The sequence below is a fragment of the Cryptomeria japonica genome, chromosome 4 (genome assembly GCF_030272615.1).
Source record: "Cryptomeria japonica chromosome 4, Sugi_1.0, whole genome shotgun sequence".
Taxonomy (NCBI): Eukaryota; Viridiplantae; Streptophyta; class Pinopsida; order Cupressales; family Cupressaceae; genus Cryptomeria; species Cryptomeria japonica.
The window spans coordinates 403111642-403129916 of record NC_081408.1 but is presented as its reverse complement, the minus strand read 5'-3'; the positions used below and the strand labels follow the sequence as shown (position 1 = coordinate 403129916).

The window sequence follows — 18275 nt, the reverse complement described above, 5'->3', positions numbered from 1 at the left end:
GACTCTCAAAATGTTGGATGTGAGATAAACTCAAACTTATTCATCTAAAAGGATCGCTTGTAGCAATCTAATCTAAAACTGAAATCAAAAGAGGGGGTCCCCATTTGTGATGGGGTGATGTGTGAAATAGTCATTGTAGAGAATTTTGTCATTGATGTCAATATTTTTTGGTGGCATTTGAGTTTCTTGGCTGAGTATTTGTATCTGGACAAGTCAGATTCATGTGCCATGTTAAATGTCAACTGTTATATTTCAAGTTGAATGTGTGATGACTGTTATGTGCATATGGCTGTGGGGTTGAGTAATTTTTCTTCATCGTGATGGGTTCTGTGTTTTCGTCATAGAAACTAAAATCACCAGAAATCACCCAAACTCGGCGGGTCCGAGTCCGAGTCACCCCCCACGAGTCCAGCAAACTCGGACTCGGACTCGGACGAGTCTGGGGTCCAGACTCGCCAGACTCGCCAGACTCGGCCAGACATAGACTGGGGTTCAAAATATTTAAAAATCTCTAAATTTCTTGAGTTTTTCAGTTTCCCGAGTCCAGCCAAGTCTGAAGCCGAGTCCGAGTCCGAGTCGGCCTTGCCGAGTCCAAGCAGAGTCCGAGTCCCGTTTCTTTGGTTTTTGTGGCATTCTTTTCCAGACTCGTCTTCTTCTATAACTGCTCTGGCATCTCTGGGTTCACAGTTATGTCTGGACAATGTCCTGCAGAGTTTGTTTTCAGTTCTTATAAATCTGTATGGCCACCTCAGAAGGGAATCTGAAACGTTTTTTGTGACTATTCTCTCAGCCTTCTACATAACACTTCTGGTAATTATTGAGTGCGTTTTTGAAAGCGAAGATGTGATGAAAAGCACAGATGGCAGATTTCTGATGTGTCGACCTGCATAAAAACGAAATCTCTCTTTGGCAGGTTGATTGCTGTATGTGTGAGCAGCTTGTGCTTTTGGATGATTGAAAAAGGGTAATTTGAAAGACTGAAGTATATCTGTAGCAGCCATTTCGAAGTTTTTTTGGGTGAAGTATGTGGTGCTTGGTGTGTGGAGAGTTACTTATGATTCACGTTGTTGATGTTTGCCAACTCTTTTGTTCCTGCTGATGGCGTCGGTTTATTTCCTCTTTCTGATTGGATTACATGGTAGACTTCTGAAGAATTGTTTTTGTTTTCGATTCTTTCTACTGGACGTGTGTGATCTGATGGAAGCCATTTAAAAAAAAAATAGAATCGAGCATGATAACTGTACACTGGTTTGATAGCTGAGTTGGTTTTGTTGCCTTCAGGAAGTTCATTTTTTCAGCAGCGCTTTCATATTGTTGGTTGCTTTTTGCTGTCTCTGTGGGTGATGTGTTACGGTTTTGGTTGAAAAATTTGTTCTTTGTATGTGATCTTTTGAAAAGTGGTATGTATCATTCTTAAAATTAAAAAAAACAATTCATCTTGTAAGTGGGTGTCTTGAAAAAGAGAGGGAGAATCAATTTTGATCGTGTGTGGTCATTTGCTTTAAGTCTGAAGGTGCAAATAAAAAATGGATTAGAGTTGTAGACAGTTTTGGGAGGTTGACGTATCTGAAGCAAAAAGCGTAGGGGTTGAAGATTGATATCATATATATCTCTGAGAGCAGTCTGTGTTATGTTGTTATTCAGAACATACGAGTGTTTTGGTTTTCTTTTGAAGCTGGCTGAGAGATTTGTAATACTGAGTAAAGTGTGCATCTTTTGGAGATTGACTGTTACAGCAGGGTGAAGTTTATTTTAATGAGAGTTTGTTTCAAAGAGGATTCTGGTTATTTTGTAAAATTCTAAATCAAAGCTCACTAATGTATATTTGAGGTTGGAACCTCTGTTTTAGGTGTTGGTGCTCATTGTGGGTTGGAGCCCACCTTTTGTATACTGAGTTGGTGCTCATCGGGTTGGTGCCTGTTCTTGGTAAAGAAAGTTTCTTAAATGACGTGATTTTTTACCTGAAAGGGTTTTCCTTGGGATAACTTGCGTACTAGAGTTATGGTTTTCTATTGTATGCTTTATCTTTAAGTTTTTAAAGTTTTGCAATACTGATTCACCCCCTCCCCCTCTCAGTGTTGCCTGTGTGTTTTTCAGTCACAACAGGTCCCATTGTGTTGTGGTATGCACTAAAGAAGCTTGTCTGAAGCTGATGAACTAGCATGCATGGTTGTGCTTGTATCATTCACCCTTTTCTCGTGGAGCAATGGTCCTCCATCACATTTTGTTGTGCCCTGAGACATTGACATATAAATGGGGTGTGACCAATTATGTATGCATCAATTTGGGATGATCCAATCAGATGGTGCTAGCTAACCTCAGATACATGGTGATGTGGGGATGCAAATGTGGTTATTTGCTGATCTAGGTAGGGTGAGTCAAACAGATTATGTAGATGTAGCACAAGAGAGTATCTCTAGCCAAGAACTCTTGAACAAAGCCCACATATGACCAAGAATCTGATCATATCTTGAAGAGAAAATGTCCCTGTTTGTGGTGAATCTTCAGGTTCCCAAGAATGCAATTGTTATTGCTGCTGAAAGTGATGCTCTTTTTGTGGATGTTGTAAAGTTATTTCAATTTCAATTAAAGAACAAGTTATGAACTATGAATGCTATATATGGATATGAGGAATTATGTCAATGTCTAATAATTCTGATTTTTATCTGTAGGTCTGAAGGAGAGAGATCATTTAATATTTTCTATGTCTTCTCCAAATGAATTCAATTGGCATATATATCATTTAGGCAACCGGTCAATTGGTGTATTGACCAGTCATGCCTTTTAGGCATGACCGATCAATGCACCCATTGATCGGTGCCCTTTACAATTATACCATTAACACAATGCTGATTATCGGTTCAAAAACCCCCGATAGCATATTGTAATATCATAATATAATGACTGATCAATATAATGAATCAGTTCATATAAACACCGATGATTCAAAGTGCACGATGTATATAATCCAACCGGTGCATTTGTTAACCAATGTTAATGCCAAATGAAGCGGTGTATTCATTAAACCCGATAACAAATATGCCCGATATAATTAAGCCTGATAACAGATGTGAATTGGTGCCAATGTTTATGCACCTGATAGCAAGTATGTATCGGCGAATTTAACCCGATAACTTATAGCATTTAATATGCTATCGGGTTAATACCCCAATAGCATATTAATGCCAATTAACAATTGACATTAATATGCTATCGGGTTGTTAGCCCGATAGCATAATGATAAGCAATGTTTGTACAATCCGATAATCATATGCAATATAAATCAGACATGAAGCATGTAGATAAATAACAAAACAAGCAAGGTTAGGAATATCTTATCTTGCATAAGCTACCATGCATTAACAGATGTTTGTAGCTGTGAAGAGATGTATGTGATATCCCCATACTTCTAACATTGAAAAGGGGAGGGTGTAGATGTACTCATGTTGTGTTGTGAAGGAATGTCTGGACCACAGATGGAATACTCGCCGAGTACTCTATGAGTTTTGAAAAACTCGCGAGTATTTATGCCATTAACTCGCAGAGTTTTTGCTGGAAAAACTCGGCGAATTTCCAGCAAAAACTCGGCTGCATAAAAAAAAAGAGGCCCAAACACAAAAAAATTATCTAATTTTTTTTTTTCAAGTCAGTCTCAATCTCTTCATCAGAATATATACATGAAATGTAACATTTAAGTAATTCTAGGTTTTAGAAGATCTTTTAAATTTTCAGACAGTCAAATTTCAGTAATCAATAGGCTCCTATCAGCATGCTCTCGCTCTCTCTATCACACTCACTTTATCTGCCCCGAATTTTAGACCTATCTATCTCCCTATCACTCTTCCTCTATCCCCTCTCTCTACCACTCTATCTCACTCTCTCCTGGCTTCCCAAGATCTAGACCTATCTCTCTACCCCTCTCTCATCCTCAGACCCCCGCGAGGGTTGCTACCCTCAACCTAATTTTGGCGAGGTGGAGAAGCCACATCAGACTCCTAGGGCCAGACCCTCTAGTTCTATCTCTCCCCTGGTTTGCACCAGAGATGGAAAGAGGAAGATGTAAAATGTTTTGATGTAGTATTTACTTTTAGTTTTACAAGAACAATTTGCTATTTCATTTTGTTTCAGTCTATCAGCCATCAGCATTCCACAAGAGGATGCCATTTTGTACCCAATTTGCATTTAAATCAATCAAATATATCTAGAATCAGCTTGTTTCTTTTGCGTACTCATTTATTGACTCATTGGATGCATCTCCTCATTGAATTTTGCAAAAAAAAAACATTTCTATTAAATTTAAGCAATTTTTTATGTTGCCGAGTTTTTTGCCAAGTTTTTTTTTTTGACCTTGGCGAGTTTTTGCTTTTGGCGAGTAGTTCAACTATGGTCTGGACATTTCTTATATGTGAGTGAATTGCAGAAAGATACACATCCTAAGACATCAACAAATTTATGCCTCAACCCACGTTCTATCTTTATATGCCTGCTAGATTTAGTAAGGCGTCATATCTTATTCACAAATTTCCTTTGTCGATTCAAACTTGAAATAATATTTTATTTTCCTCTTTAAAGCAGTGTCCACCAAAGGAGAAATAAGTACACACAACACTAAAAAAATTTCAATAATCCCAAAGCCCTGCAAATTGTCCTTGAAAGAGACCTCACAATTTGTCAAGCTCCAACTATGAAGGCACTGTGAAATACCTGTAAGATATCTCCAACATATACCAGCCAGGGTAGATCTTTCACCACGAGGTCTTCTCCAAGAGGGATTTTGTCCTCAGGAAGGCTGAGATGGACTGAGTCCAATCTCCAGAAACTACATAGGGTTTTCTTCTCTTCAGAGAGAAATATCAAAAAATAATAATTTCCAACATACTGCAAATGAGCTCCAAAAACCTTTTTAAAAATCTCCAAGCTCAACTGTAATGTCCCCTACTAAATTCTGTCCTATGAACCAGAAAATTACAAAGTTAGGGTTAGAGATGATTCTGAGATTATACCTTGTCAACTTAGAAACATATGATTAAATATAGTTTCCTGCATATAACAATAAAACCATATGCAAATAGATACATTCCTCTGATTAATAAACATGCAAGTTTAACATTATGATGTAAGTTCCAATTTATATAAACATGATGTTTGGAAGGAGGTTACTATGAGGACTGCTTTAAAGTCTCTCTACCCATCCCCAAGAGAGGTTGTTTCCTCCAACCTTCTTGCTCCACTTGGTGACTCTAACTGATCTCCTCATATATCAACCTTCTTCATGGCTTACTTGCCTTGTGAGTTTGGGATGAGGCTGTAACCAGGTTGCTAGACTCCTCAAGGTAAGTGCTCTCAAGGGCCTAGACGCCTCTGGGGTTGTTCTAGGACAGCCAACTTACGAGTCTCTCCTAACCTCTCCATTACACCACCATTCCCTCCCTCACAAGTAAGCACTGCAATTCTGATTTAAATACTTAAATATTTTATCAGTATGTTCCTAATGATTGAGCATTCATGATTCATTCATAGTCTTTCGTATTACCACATACATCTTGTATTTATTTGATTTGCCTGTGTAAATTATTGTTAAATTGTAAATCCACTATATTAATCTGCTTATGTTGTTAGGGCCAATTATCTGTAGATTACTGAAGTTATTAAAATTTATTCCTTATGATTGTAATGCTGTGTTTGTGAATCATAACAGTATGCAGATATGAATCTAATAAACATTCAGAAAGATGTTATCGTGACCGATGTGCTGGAGTATTGTTTTGCTGCCAACGTGTTTTCTGACCCTGTGCGAATTCTCCTTTTTTTCTCCGTATCCCCTTCTTGGCACCCGATGGCCCTTCTTAATCTCCTCATACGCTGTGTCTCTTTGTTGTGAGGAGACGTGTCTGTAAAGAGAGGCGTCTATCTTCTTAACCGCATTTCCCAAAAGGGTTATGTCCCTTGGGTCAAAACACCCGTTGATTATTTTGTTAAGCTATTCGTCAAAGAGATTAGGATTAACATTTCACCAACAATATACATAGGTAAATATTTTTTTTTTACTTTTTATAATAAGGATAAATGGCAGATTTAATACATAGCTGCTTCGAATATAAAACAAGAGGTATTTAAGGTCGGAAGATGACATCAACGCTCTAATTAGGGTTGTACAACGTTTTAATTTGATTGTAAATTCATCTTATGTCTCTCTAAGTTGGTGCCACTTCCAAAAAACACTATTTAATAATTTAAAACCTTATAACTCCCTATGCACCAAAATGAAATCACTTTATTAAATTAGATAACGTAAACTTAAATAGTTAATTTAACTCAAATATTTTAACGTTGTTGAAAATAACATCTTAAAACACCTTATGTTGACAAGATATCATCAATTTAAGCAATCACGGACTATCCAGAAATAGTAAATCTGCCATCTGACCAAGTTGGTATCCTGACTAACACTTACTATAAATATTAAGTACAAACATATTGTCCGAAATCCCTCTACAAAATGTCAAACAACTCCAATAAATCCTTTGGGCTCATTGGTGACAATGAAATACTGCTCTAAACTGGATGACACAAACCCTAATAGTCAACACCAGCTACACTACAAGAGAACACGGAAAAGAAGGGACATTATAGTTTCTTACAAGAAATTTGCTAAAATTTTGATTTATAAAATCATTTACAAATAATTCTTTCAATGCTGTGAGAAACGATTCCCGCAATTTTTGTATTTCCTCTAGAGATGTTTTTGCATGTGGGAAACTTTTTTGGAGCAAAAAAAATTACTCTAGATCAACGTAGAATTGAATGTGGCCATGCTCCAGTAAAGGACCTGTGAGTGGATCTAGTAACACTGTTGAGAGCATGCCATACTTTTTAGGTAATTCCATATGTAGTGAGATGCATCATACTTTAAAGTTAGAAGCTTTTGGTCTAGAAAATGCCAAGGGAAGATAATGAAGTAGATAAAATAGTATTACAAGAAGCCTGCCTTTGTGAATTTGCATTACAAGAAATGATAAATTTCTTGTCTTAGTGGAGCATTACATTTGACTTGCCATTTCCCAAGTTTTTCATAAAGTGATATGTTTTTTTTATATATATCTATCCTTTAGTTGCTCATTTTTACACAGAGAGAAAAACTAAGCACGAGCAGAATGATTTTTGTATATAATCATTTTTTCATGAAGTTTCAAGGATGTGGGATGGGGGGATGATGGACCCAAACTTGGGGATGACAGGCACTGGCACAAATATAAGCAAGGATGGGTTTTGGGGGCAATACCCCTGGAATTTCAATATTGCAGTATAGGGTGGGTTTGAGGGGCAGAGCCTCCACCGAGATGAAATTAAGCCATTCAAGACCACATGGACCTTCATAGTGCGTGCCATCTTTCATACTTTTATCACCATGTTTTCTTGGACACCTGATCCTCACTATTTCTGACCGAATCTCAATTCTTCAGAGAACTAATGGTGAAGTTAGGGAATCTACCTTGTCTAAATGGTAAAGGCCGCATAGTTGAAGATAGTAATATCTTCATTCTTGAATCATTTTAATCTGTATTCTTTTTTGTTTTTAGAAACTCCTTACAGTAGTCAGTACTAGCAGTAACTGAAACAGTAATAGCTAAGAGAGTATGAATCTGCCTATTGATAAACAGAAACTATAACAGCTGTTTTAAATTTGACTAGTCTATTTTGCCTCCAATACTGTGTAAACATTTCTTCTTTCATCCAAGGTCAATCATTTATACACGCCATCACATTTTTTGTCTATTCAAAGCTTTTACACAAATCAAAATCGTTATCATGCCAAAGAGAAACTTCGTTTTGTCTTTTAAATTTAAAAAATGTACATTATTGCTGCCCACGCTGTGGGGACTTTCCAGCCTCCCTGAGACAATTGAGGGACTTCTTGATGTGACTAGGTCATCTTGGAGATGTCAAGGCATCTCCCCAAGATCCCCATCAAGGGGGCATCCTGCAGACATACCCTACTTCTGTAGGTCATCTCAGAAATGTCCCACCTCATTGGTCACAAGGGCCGTGAAACGAATTTTTCATCTGCATCCTCCATATAGCCCAGTTTCCAAGACATGGTTCTCTCAGGATGAACACATCCCTATGGAACTATGGTTTTAAGGCATTTTAAAAAATGCTTCACTTTTTATAGATCTATTTTAGAATTAAAATTTTATACAGCAATGAGTATTTTTTTCTGTTACTTTTACAACTCAATGAGGGTCTAGGTTAAAAACATTAGACTATCCCTATAGTAATAGGCCCTGCTCCATGACAACATGGTCTGCTATTTTAAGAACAGTTCTTTGTTTTTTTTATGCCGACTCTCTCAGGTAAAGTTAAATATTTTTTAAAATCCTATTGGTTTTCTTAACATTTGATATTATTTTATGTAATATGTTTAATTTTTATCTCTATGTTTTATATTTGATCATCACAGTTTAATTTCTTAAGGTTTTTCTGTTTTAAAACCAAGCAATTGAATTCCGTTTACGCTTTTGTGATGCCATGTAAATGGAGTGATACCATGATTCTCATGAATTACATGCTACATTTGATTAGGTCATGCCATTCTGGCCTCTTTACATACAGAAGATAATGTCATATGAGAAAGGATTAAACAAACAGTATGTGCTACAGATATGAAAGCAACAAGTTCTAGATATATTATAGAAGGGAAATTTCAAATTTAGGATTGAATAGATTTAAAATCTGAGACTTATTCTCTAGAGCTTTTATGCCTTTTCTGGATATGTGACATTGTATTTTCTCTTTGGTCTTATATTTTCTTATGTTTTTTTGTTTATTATTATTTTGGGTTTTGATGGATATGATCACCTTTTTTGCTTATCGGTATATTGTAGATCATAAGATGAATGAATTGATGAATGCAACTTGCAGAATTGAGGTTTTAACTGTTGGGCAATCATACATGCTATATCATTAATTATAATTGATATGTGTTCAGGGGATATGGTTGAACGAGCACCGAAACTATGGTGGTCCAAGGAGGATCTGTATTACTTTGCAAGGAACAAGAAGGGCAGATGGAAGGTTTAACTTATTTGAAAATACCATGATTTTTTTTGAAATGTTCCTCAGTTTTTTACTACATGATATTCATCATCTGACAGCGATTTTTTTGGCACAGGAAATATGCATAAGGAAAATTTATTTAGTGTGGAATCGTCTACAAATTATATTTCTTAAATGCTGGCCAACAGACTTTCAAATTTAACTACACGAGATTCATTGTCTGAAAGCAATTTGTTTGGCACAGGAAGTATGCATGAGAAAATTCCATTCTGGAATCATCTGCAAATTCTTTTTCTTAAATGTTGGCCAACAAACTTAAAAATTTATATGATTTACCAACTTGACAAAATAGAAATAGGGAAATTTCATATCTACTGACTTTAAGTTACCTAGTATTACCATAAGTGTAGTAGTTTGGGACTTCATGCTACCTAGTTTTAAGAACCACTTTTAAATGTGTATATAAATGGGGTTTATCCATATGAACACATATTCTGTCATTTCATATTTGTCTGATCTCTGAACTTTCGACCCATTGAAACATAATTTCATCTTCCACAGGGTCCCAATTTTAGGTACAAGGAAAAGGAGCGGGGAACATGGGAATCCGAATATAGGATGTCCAGAAGCATCCCCAAAATCTTAGATATGATATGGGGATGGGGGCTACAACAATGGCTACACATCCCCATGAATCAAATGGTTTAGATCAAGTTAGCCGAGCAGGTTATTATGTTTCCACAGAATGTTTTTTCTAATAAATAAATTTTTCTTACCATGGTACTTTCTTGATTCCTTCAAGATGTCTTTCATTGCTTTAGTACTTGGGGCTATAATGTTTTGTTTATCCAAGAGAAAAAGGTCACTTATTTCTGCACAGTTTCTATCCTAAACATCCCCATGAATCAAATGGTTTAGATCAAGTTAGCAGAGCAGTTTATAATGTTTCCAAAGAATGTTTTTTCTAATAAATAAATTTTGCTTACCATGGTACTTTCTTGATTCCTTCAAGATGCTTTTCATTTCTTTAGCACTTAGGTCTATAATGTTTTGTTTATTCAAGAGAGAAAGGTCACTTATTTCTGCACAATTCCTGTCCTAAAGTTTTCTTCTTTTATATTATAAAGAAATAAGTGGATTCCTTCATGAAAAGTAGGTTTAGTGAAAATAATAAACAGTAAATCTAATTTAGAGTTGTAACAAATCATGTAACAAAAATTTGAAATCTGGAAATAATAGAAACGAAAACACATAGCTAAGTTTGGTGGCTGATAGATAGTTGTTTATTGTTTTGATCATAACTTTCTAACCTACAGCTCAAAATCCCAACTTCTTATGTGTTGGAAGTAAAATGTCAAAATATGAATTGAATTGCTCCCAAAATTTGGCTGGATCAATCCCATGGGATTGACCTTTGTGCATGAGAATGATTTGAGACACAAGATTGATTTGGTAGAAATTGTGCATGAGGACCTATTTGCCTTTGCCTTCTAGATAACTGAATCTGCCATGGTGGTGTCTAGAGACATTGTTGAGGAGTTTATTGACTCTATAGGTGAACAATTTCTCCCATGACAAATCCATTGGAATAAAGTAATGGCGATGGTAAAGATCCAAAGCAACATTCACAAAAATGCAAATGGTTACATGATGATGCCGATTCAGTTGCTTTGTTGTCCCTTAGAATTGAAATGTGTTGTAATTATTCTCCTCCATATTTTAGATATACAATGAATGTTTTTAAATACTCGAACACATGTCACATGTAACATGCACTAAGTCAGCTCATAATGACTAGCGTAATAGGCCAAGAAATTTTAAATTTGAAATTGGATCATTTACAAGCTGCTTAGGATCGACTTAGGTCAATCTTGCCTCCTTAGAAATGAACTTGGAAGGTATAAAATATGCTGATTTCAAGGTGGGGAATGAATATCTATGAATTAGTTCAAATATGGGTGAAATGAAAATGAATAGGGATATATATATATGCATGGAATTGTTAGCTAAATGTATCACCAGAGTATGGCGCTCGTCAACATGTTATTAACTATCTTGAGGAAACCTGAAAAAGGCAAACCATTGGTTATGAGTCTTGAGCATTTGAAAAAGGTAAACCATTGATTATGAGTTTTGAGCATTTGAAGAAAGGCAGGAAGGGTGAAAAAAAATTCAAAAGCATTGAAGGAAGTCGTAAATTCAAACAGGAGGAAATTGCTATACATGCGAAGCATTGAAGGAATACATGAACTATGGTCTGAAATGTGCCAAAACAATGACATTGAAAGAAAGTTTTGCATACACTTAACATCTAGTTGAGCAAATGGTTTGGTTTGGTCTGTGAAAAATATGGGTATAACAACATGGGTATCTTTTCTCAAATTTGTGCTTATCTCATTTAATAAAAAAGTGGTTTGGTTTGGTCTGTGAAAAATATGCAACAAAAATGGCATGTTCTGAGAAAAATCCTCATATTTTCAGTAAGTCTGAATTTTTGTTTTCGCTTCTGAAAACTATTCTCACAGTGAGGGTATATTTAGATGTGAAGGGGGGCACGACCTCCTCCTTTACCCATGATGGGGAGGGGGAAAGCCCTCACCCAACATCACTTCGTAATGCAGGTTTGGCCCCCTCATGGGAGTGTACTGACTCTTAAAAGGGGAATGATTGCCATGGGAGGAGTCATCATTCCCATCTCTTTAGATTTTTTAAATGAAAAAAATATATAAATTTTGAACTTTTTTCTGCATTTTGTTAATAAAAAACTATAAAACATGGTAACATAATAGTGTTTGTATATATTTTTAAAAATTAAAGACAAAAAAAAAGTATGCATGTACATATATCTATCTACATATATTTAGATGAAATAACCAAATAAAACAATACACATATGGTGAAAGCTTTTAACTTTAACATGCAACATGCAACTATGGATTGACTGAAGAAAGAAAATTTAAGCTTTTATTGGAAAAAAAAGTGTAATAGAATATGTAATAGTCTAGAGGGAAATGTGGTGATAGGCTTGCAAAATCACCCATCAAATTCGCAACACAAAGTAATAGAGGGATGAATTTGAGTTTGCTGCTTCTTTTTTCTTTTCCTCCAAACTTTAAAAAAAAAGTGTGCTCAAAAGGGGAGAGGAGTCAGTAGTGGAGTGGGGTCGTAAAGTGGGGATACAAGTGGAGGATACTAGGCCCCATAGTGGAGCATGTCAGATATGCATATATTTGTCCAAAATATAAATATATGAGTACATTTTGACAAGCTGGAGCATATTTCTAATGCATTTGTCAGAACCCATATTAATCAACAACATACAAGCAATCGACCAAACCGATCAAGTCTGCATTTTATGGAAATTTTGAAATCTGTTAAATAAAATTTAAAACACAATTGAAAGAATAGGATAAATATTTATTTCTCCAATTGAAACAAGCATGCCTTAAATCATTAATGCAACCATTTCAAATAACCATGACATATGTTCAAAATAGTCATTTTGTTGTGCTCAAACCTAATTTCATCCAGTTTTCAACATTTTAGTGGTGGCAACATTGTAAGAGATCTAAAAGAGTAGACGACTAGCAAAAGCAATTTGCATATTGTTCCAGGTATTCTCCACATATTATTGGGATAATATCGTCAATCTTATTTGCTTCCATGTTCTTGTTTTTGTTGTTTCTAGTTTCTTTGATGATGCGTTTAGTTATATTGTTTATATCTGTGAATGGCAAATTGTTGTTAGTTATATATATATATATATATATATATATATATATATATATATATATATATATATATATATATATATATATATATATGTATATATATATATATATATATTTGGTGGAGTTAGCAGGTCAGTCCTATGCTCATATGATTTGGATGTGGCAAGGAGAACTAGTAAAATAATAAAATAAATCAAGGTGATTACATATTTGAATTCTCTTGCTAACAGTCGTAGATTCTTTTGGAGATACAAGGAAGAAATAATACTTAATGTGAAACACGACATTGACACCTCCAAACCGCCACTTGTTAGCTAGTAGTTAACTAACAATTATATCCCACCAATCACATGTACACAAGAAAGTCCAGAAAAATGGTAGAATTCTTATGATTCAGAAAAATCAAGAGCTCTTTGTTGTTGCCCTTTAGCAGCAGTTTCAGTTGACAAAAAAAAATGGGGAAAGTAATGAAGACAAGGAAAAAAATGTCCACATTTGCAGCAGTAGGTTATTACCCTTAATCCTCAAGGCTTTAAAAGTGTATAAGAGATCTTGGTCCATGAAGAGAGTTTCAAACACTTTCACAACTAATCCCTGGTATGACGAAGAGTGCAAACTCACTAAAAGATCATGCAAAGAAAATGATACAGACACAAAAAGAAGGATAAAGTATAAAATTTTTAATAAAAACTATAAAGAAAGTTGTGGCAGCAAGAAGAAAAGAATTAATATTCTTGGGGAAGCACAACCCCAAAGGTTTTTGGCGTGAACTAGCAAAAGAGAAAACAAATAGAAAATAACACCACAAATACTCATTGGTTATAGTATGTGGAGAGTCTATATGAGTGGACACGAGAAAAGCCAACCTCCCATAGTTGACACTACAATTGAGTTATTTTCAGTGGAAGATATCAAACATGGTATAAAAAATTTAGCAAGTGGTAAAGCTCAAGACATTGATGTTGCAGGCCGAATTTTTAAAATGTGATGTTGAGACTTTGGCTCCACACCAAAATAATTTTTAACAGCATTACTCAATGCAAATTTCCATTGGAATGGACAACCAATGTTGTTATTCATCTTTTTAAAGGGAGAGGCATTAATAACCCTTCCAATTACTGCACTATCATGGTCAACCCTCTTCTTGGAAAGCTATTTGGTTGCTTGGTGGAACATAGAATTAGTAGTTTGGGCTGAAAAAGAAGGCAAAAGAGCAAAAGGGTAGGTTAGTTTTAGGCCAAGGCACTCTACCATTAACCATTGCATCACTCTTAGACACTTCATCGAAAAGGTTTGGGACACTTAAGGTGGGGAGGCTTTTTGTTGCTTCGTTGATTTAAAAAAAAGGTTTTTGACACTATCCCCAGGGACAAGCTTTGGAATAGAATGAAAGAGCTTGGGATCCCAAACGAGTATAGAGCGGCTATCCATTGTTGAATATCCGAGCAACTGAGAGGGGAGGGGGTGTGAATCAAAATGCAAATATAACATGAAAGCACATACACGACACAGATCACACAATGAACACCGAATATGACGTGGATAACCTAAGAAGGGAAAAACCATGGAGAATGTTAGTTCTCGATATAAAACATTGGTTAAGGTGATTTTTACAAAGGGTGGCTCATTGCAGGAGGGTTCACTGTCGAAGAAAGAGAAAGAAAAAAAGGTAACCCACCACTATAATACACTGCAAACTGGACTGCTTTCGGTGCCTCAATACCAATCAAACACATCACACACCATCAATAACCAGGTCCTTTTTTCTCAATCTCGCATATCTTCAATAACAATGCCACACTTTCTCATCCTTAACACAATCAAATCATCCTCATATATATACTGTCTTTTGGGAAGCATAATCTTTCAAGTCGGCCAAGACAAAGATCTAAACTAGGTCAACACTAAACATTCCAGTGGTGGGAAGGAATGAGAAGTAGACCATATCACAACACATATCATTGATCAGATCAATACGTTACATCCATTACAAATGCTGGATGCAAATCATGACTCACAAGCTACACCAATGCCGCTACACATCCTCAGATTTCAGACTAAATTCGGATCCAAAAAGCATTGCCCAATACAACAAAAACAGGAATGGAACCGGGATATAGTCGATCAACACTACGTCCGATAAATAGAGATATTTGGATCACCAACAACTCAACTAATCCATGCAGAAGCACAACTTTCGGAACTCCAAATATTTTGAGGACATCTTTTGAATCACCAACACCAAGAACACATGTTGACACTAATGACAACCATTATGTTGACACTAATGACAACCATTATGTTGACATCAATGACAACCAATCATACTCATCAACAACACATTTTCAATATCCATAAGCTTTATGAACAAGTCAAAGCAAAAAACAAAACTAAGGAAGGATTTTTAGAATCCTTTGGTAGCGATATTGGGGTCAAACTAGGGTGTCCTCTCTCCCCCACGTTGTTTGGTTTATATATTGATAAGCTAGAAGAGTGGTTAAGCAACACTACAGGAGAGGGTATTCAGTTAGTAGGATATGTTGTGAAGCTTCTCTTGTATGTAGATGATCTTATACTGATTGCAAAATCCGCTCATGGTTTGAGAGAACACTTGAAGGCTGTGAAGCTCTTTTTCCAAGAGGTTGGGATGCAAGTTAGCACTAGCAAAACCAAAGTCATGATCTTTTCCTTGAAGTGGAAAAAGCAACAAGTTAACTTTATCTTTGAAGGAAACTCCTTGGAGAAGATTAAAGAGTACAAGTACTTAGAAATTGATTTTCACAATAGGCTCATTTGGGAGACTTGTAGGACAAAGAGGAGCCAAGGGGGATGGAGAGCTTCTCACCTTCTTCAGAACATGTAAAAAAACCAGAACTATGGGATTGGAAGACCAAGAAAACACTTTTCGGTTTATTGGTCATCTCGGTTGTCCTTTATGGTTGCGAGGTTTGGGGGAGTAGCATGTCAAACTACAAGTGGAGACAATTATAAAGAATTCAAAAACACTTAATCACTAGTAGCTTTAAAGTCAAATCAATGGTTCCCTATGAGATCCTTTTAGCTAAGGCTAGTATGTTCCCTATGGAGGCTTCAACTATAATTTGTTTGTTAACTTACTTAAAAAAGGTTGAAAACATGGATGAGCATCGATGACCCAAAATGATTACTATGGAGGAGCTAAAACATAGGAAGAAGACTTGGAGAAAGCAAAATGACAAACAAATGAACAAATGGGACATTTATTGAGAAGATTGTCCTAGTTCTAATGAGGAGATAAATGTTTGGGTGCTGGAAAAATTTAGGACTGCCATGTGGACAAAGCATAATGGTTGGAAGAAGACACACTATATTAAAGAATTCAATCCCATGTGGACGCATGATGAAAAGGCGTATTTAAGGGCTAAAATCAATGGTAAGGCTAGAATCTTAATGGTTCAGTTGAGGACTGAGTCACATCATCTTCAATGTGAAACAGGTAGATGGACAACTCCCAAAGAAGAGTGGGAAGAAAGGACTTGTATCTTTTGTGATAATGGGGCTGTTGAAATTGAGTGGCATTTCATCATGGTGTGTGTGGCATACGAGGATATCTGTAAGCAATTTGAAAACAATCCGAAGGTGGACAATCTGAGTAAGTTGTTAGAGGAAACTAGGTTTCACAAATCTACGAATTTCTTAGTCAAGATGCATAAAAGGAGGGTTGACTTTGAGAGAAAACTAATTTAGAGTTATTTTTGGATCTCTTGGTTCCTTAGACCACTTGGTCTCATGGATGTTATTAAAATCCCTTCCTTTCATTTCATTTCAAACCCCAAATCACATTACATATGAGTCTATGAAATATTAAATCAATTAATTTTTGCATTGTGTGGTCATCACATTTCTTTGGAAGCCCTATCCAATCGCTAAAAAGGTGAATCACATGTGTGGGGAAGGATATGGCATCTTTGTTATGCTTTGTTTAACCCCCCACTATCTCTAGCCACCCAACGAATAAGGAGGAAAAAGATAAAGAAGAATCACAGGTCTAGAGCTACTTTGAATATTATTTGTTGATACATAAAGGAAGAAGCGAAGCCTATAAGGACTTAACATTCCCGTCTAGTACATTAGTATTTGGGTAAGAGTATAAATCTTTGTCACACTTTTATTAGAGAATAGTCAACACAAATTAAAAAATTCATCTTCAAACAAATTTTAAAATGATATAAACTAATAAAATGTAGAATTTTTAGTGAAGTTATGCTTGTAATATTTAAAAAATAAAATAAAAAAATTATCGATAATTTTTTTAAGTTCAAGAGTGAAATTTGAATTGTTAAAATTTTTAGAAAAAAAGTGAGGTCAAGTTGACGTCAAAGGAAAAAAAAGAGAATAATTTTATTTTTCTATTTTTTTCAAATATATTACTTTAATATCTAGTACATAAAAAAAATTAATGAATAATTTCCTCATATTAACATTTTAAAGTCAAACTTCACTAGAATGTCATAGTTTTCATATGATATCAACTTTAGTATAATTGGCATATCGCCTCCTACAAATTTGAATCAACTCCATACAAGGGAAACTACAATTTAACTAAAAATCCATTGCTTAGTTGGCCGATACTTGTCACCCCTATCAACATCTAATTCAAAAAGGTTTCAAATTTAAATTGGATGTAAGTGTCAAGAAGCTTTTTAATAGCTAAAAGATTACTTACACTCACCTCAAGTATGCATGCTACCCATTGAAGAAAAAACTTTACTATTATACAGTTCAATTATAACATATGCATTAGGAGCATTTCTAGCACAACATGACTACTTAGTAAAGGAAATGACTATCTATTATATTAACATCATACATGAGTGTCTTGTTGTTTTTTATTCTCAAAAGCTTTGACATTACATGCTAAGCCACCAAATAAAGTTTATTGCCAAAATTCATACCCTAAAGTACCTAATAAACAAAACAACACATATTAGCAAACTAGCTAAATGGTTCATGATTCTAAGTGAGTTTGACATCAAGTATGTGGACATAAAAACAATCAAAGGATAGGATATAGTTGATCAATTAGTGGATGCCCCTACTACAAACAACCATCCCATGATATCGTACTTTCTTGATAAAGTAGTATTCATAGTAGTTACTCCAAACCAATGGAAATTATACTTTGATGGATCATTATACTCAGCCCAATTCTGGAGTTGACGTTCTCTTTATCACTCCACAAGGATACTACATTCTTATATCATATCGCCTATCATTCCCTTACAAACAACATTGCAAAGGATGAGGCTCTTGTATCTGGACTCAGAATGGCTATGAAGTGGAAAATCAAAGAAATCCAAGTTTATGGTGACTCCCAGCTAGTTTAATGAAATGTCAACGATGAGTATCTCAAAAAAGATGAAAAACTTCTACCATACAAGAAAATGGTTGACATTTTTATGCAATACTTCACATCCATATCATTTGAACAAATTCCAAGAGTGAATA

At 35.4% G+C, this 18275-nt stretch overlaps 1 protein-coding gene across 6 annotated transcripts in view; it reads left to right on the top strand.

Moving 5' to 3' along the window:
• LOC131074686 (uncharacterized) overlaps positions 1–9852 on the top strand; it is a 104509-nt gene extending 94657 nt beyond the window's left edge. For 5 of the 6 annotated variants that reach the window (XM_058011368.2, XM_058011365.2, XM_058011366.2 and 2 more), the window contains 2 exons: positions 8990–9075; positions 9173–9852. In XM_058011368.2, coding sequence (XP_057867351.1) covers positions 8990–9075; positions 9173–9185 — 99 coding nt within the window. In that variant the 3' untranslated portion in view covers positions 9186–9852. The remainder of the gene's footprint in view (positions 1–8989; positions 9076–9172) is intronic. The other variant, XR_009113103.2, reaches the window with a different exon arrangement.
• The last annotated feature ends 8423 nt before the right edge of the window (positions 9853–18275 follow it).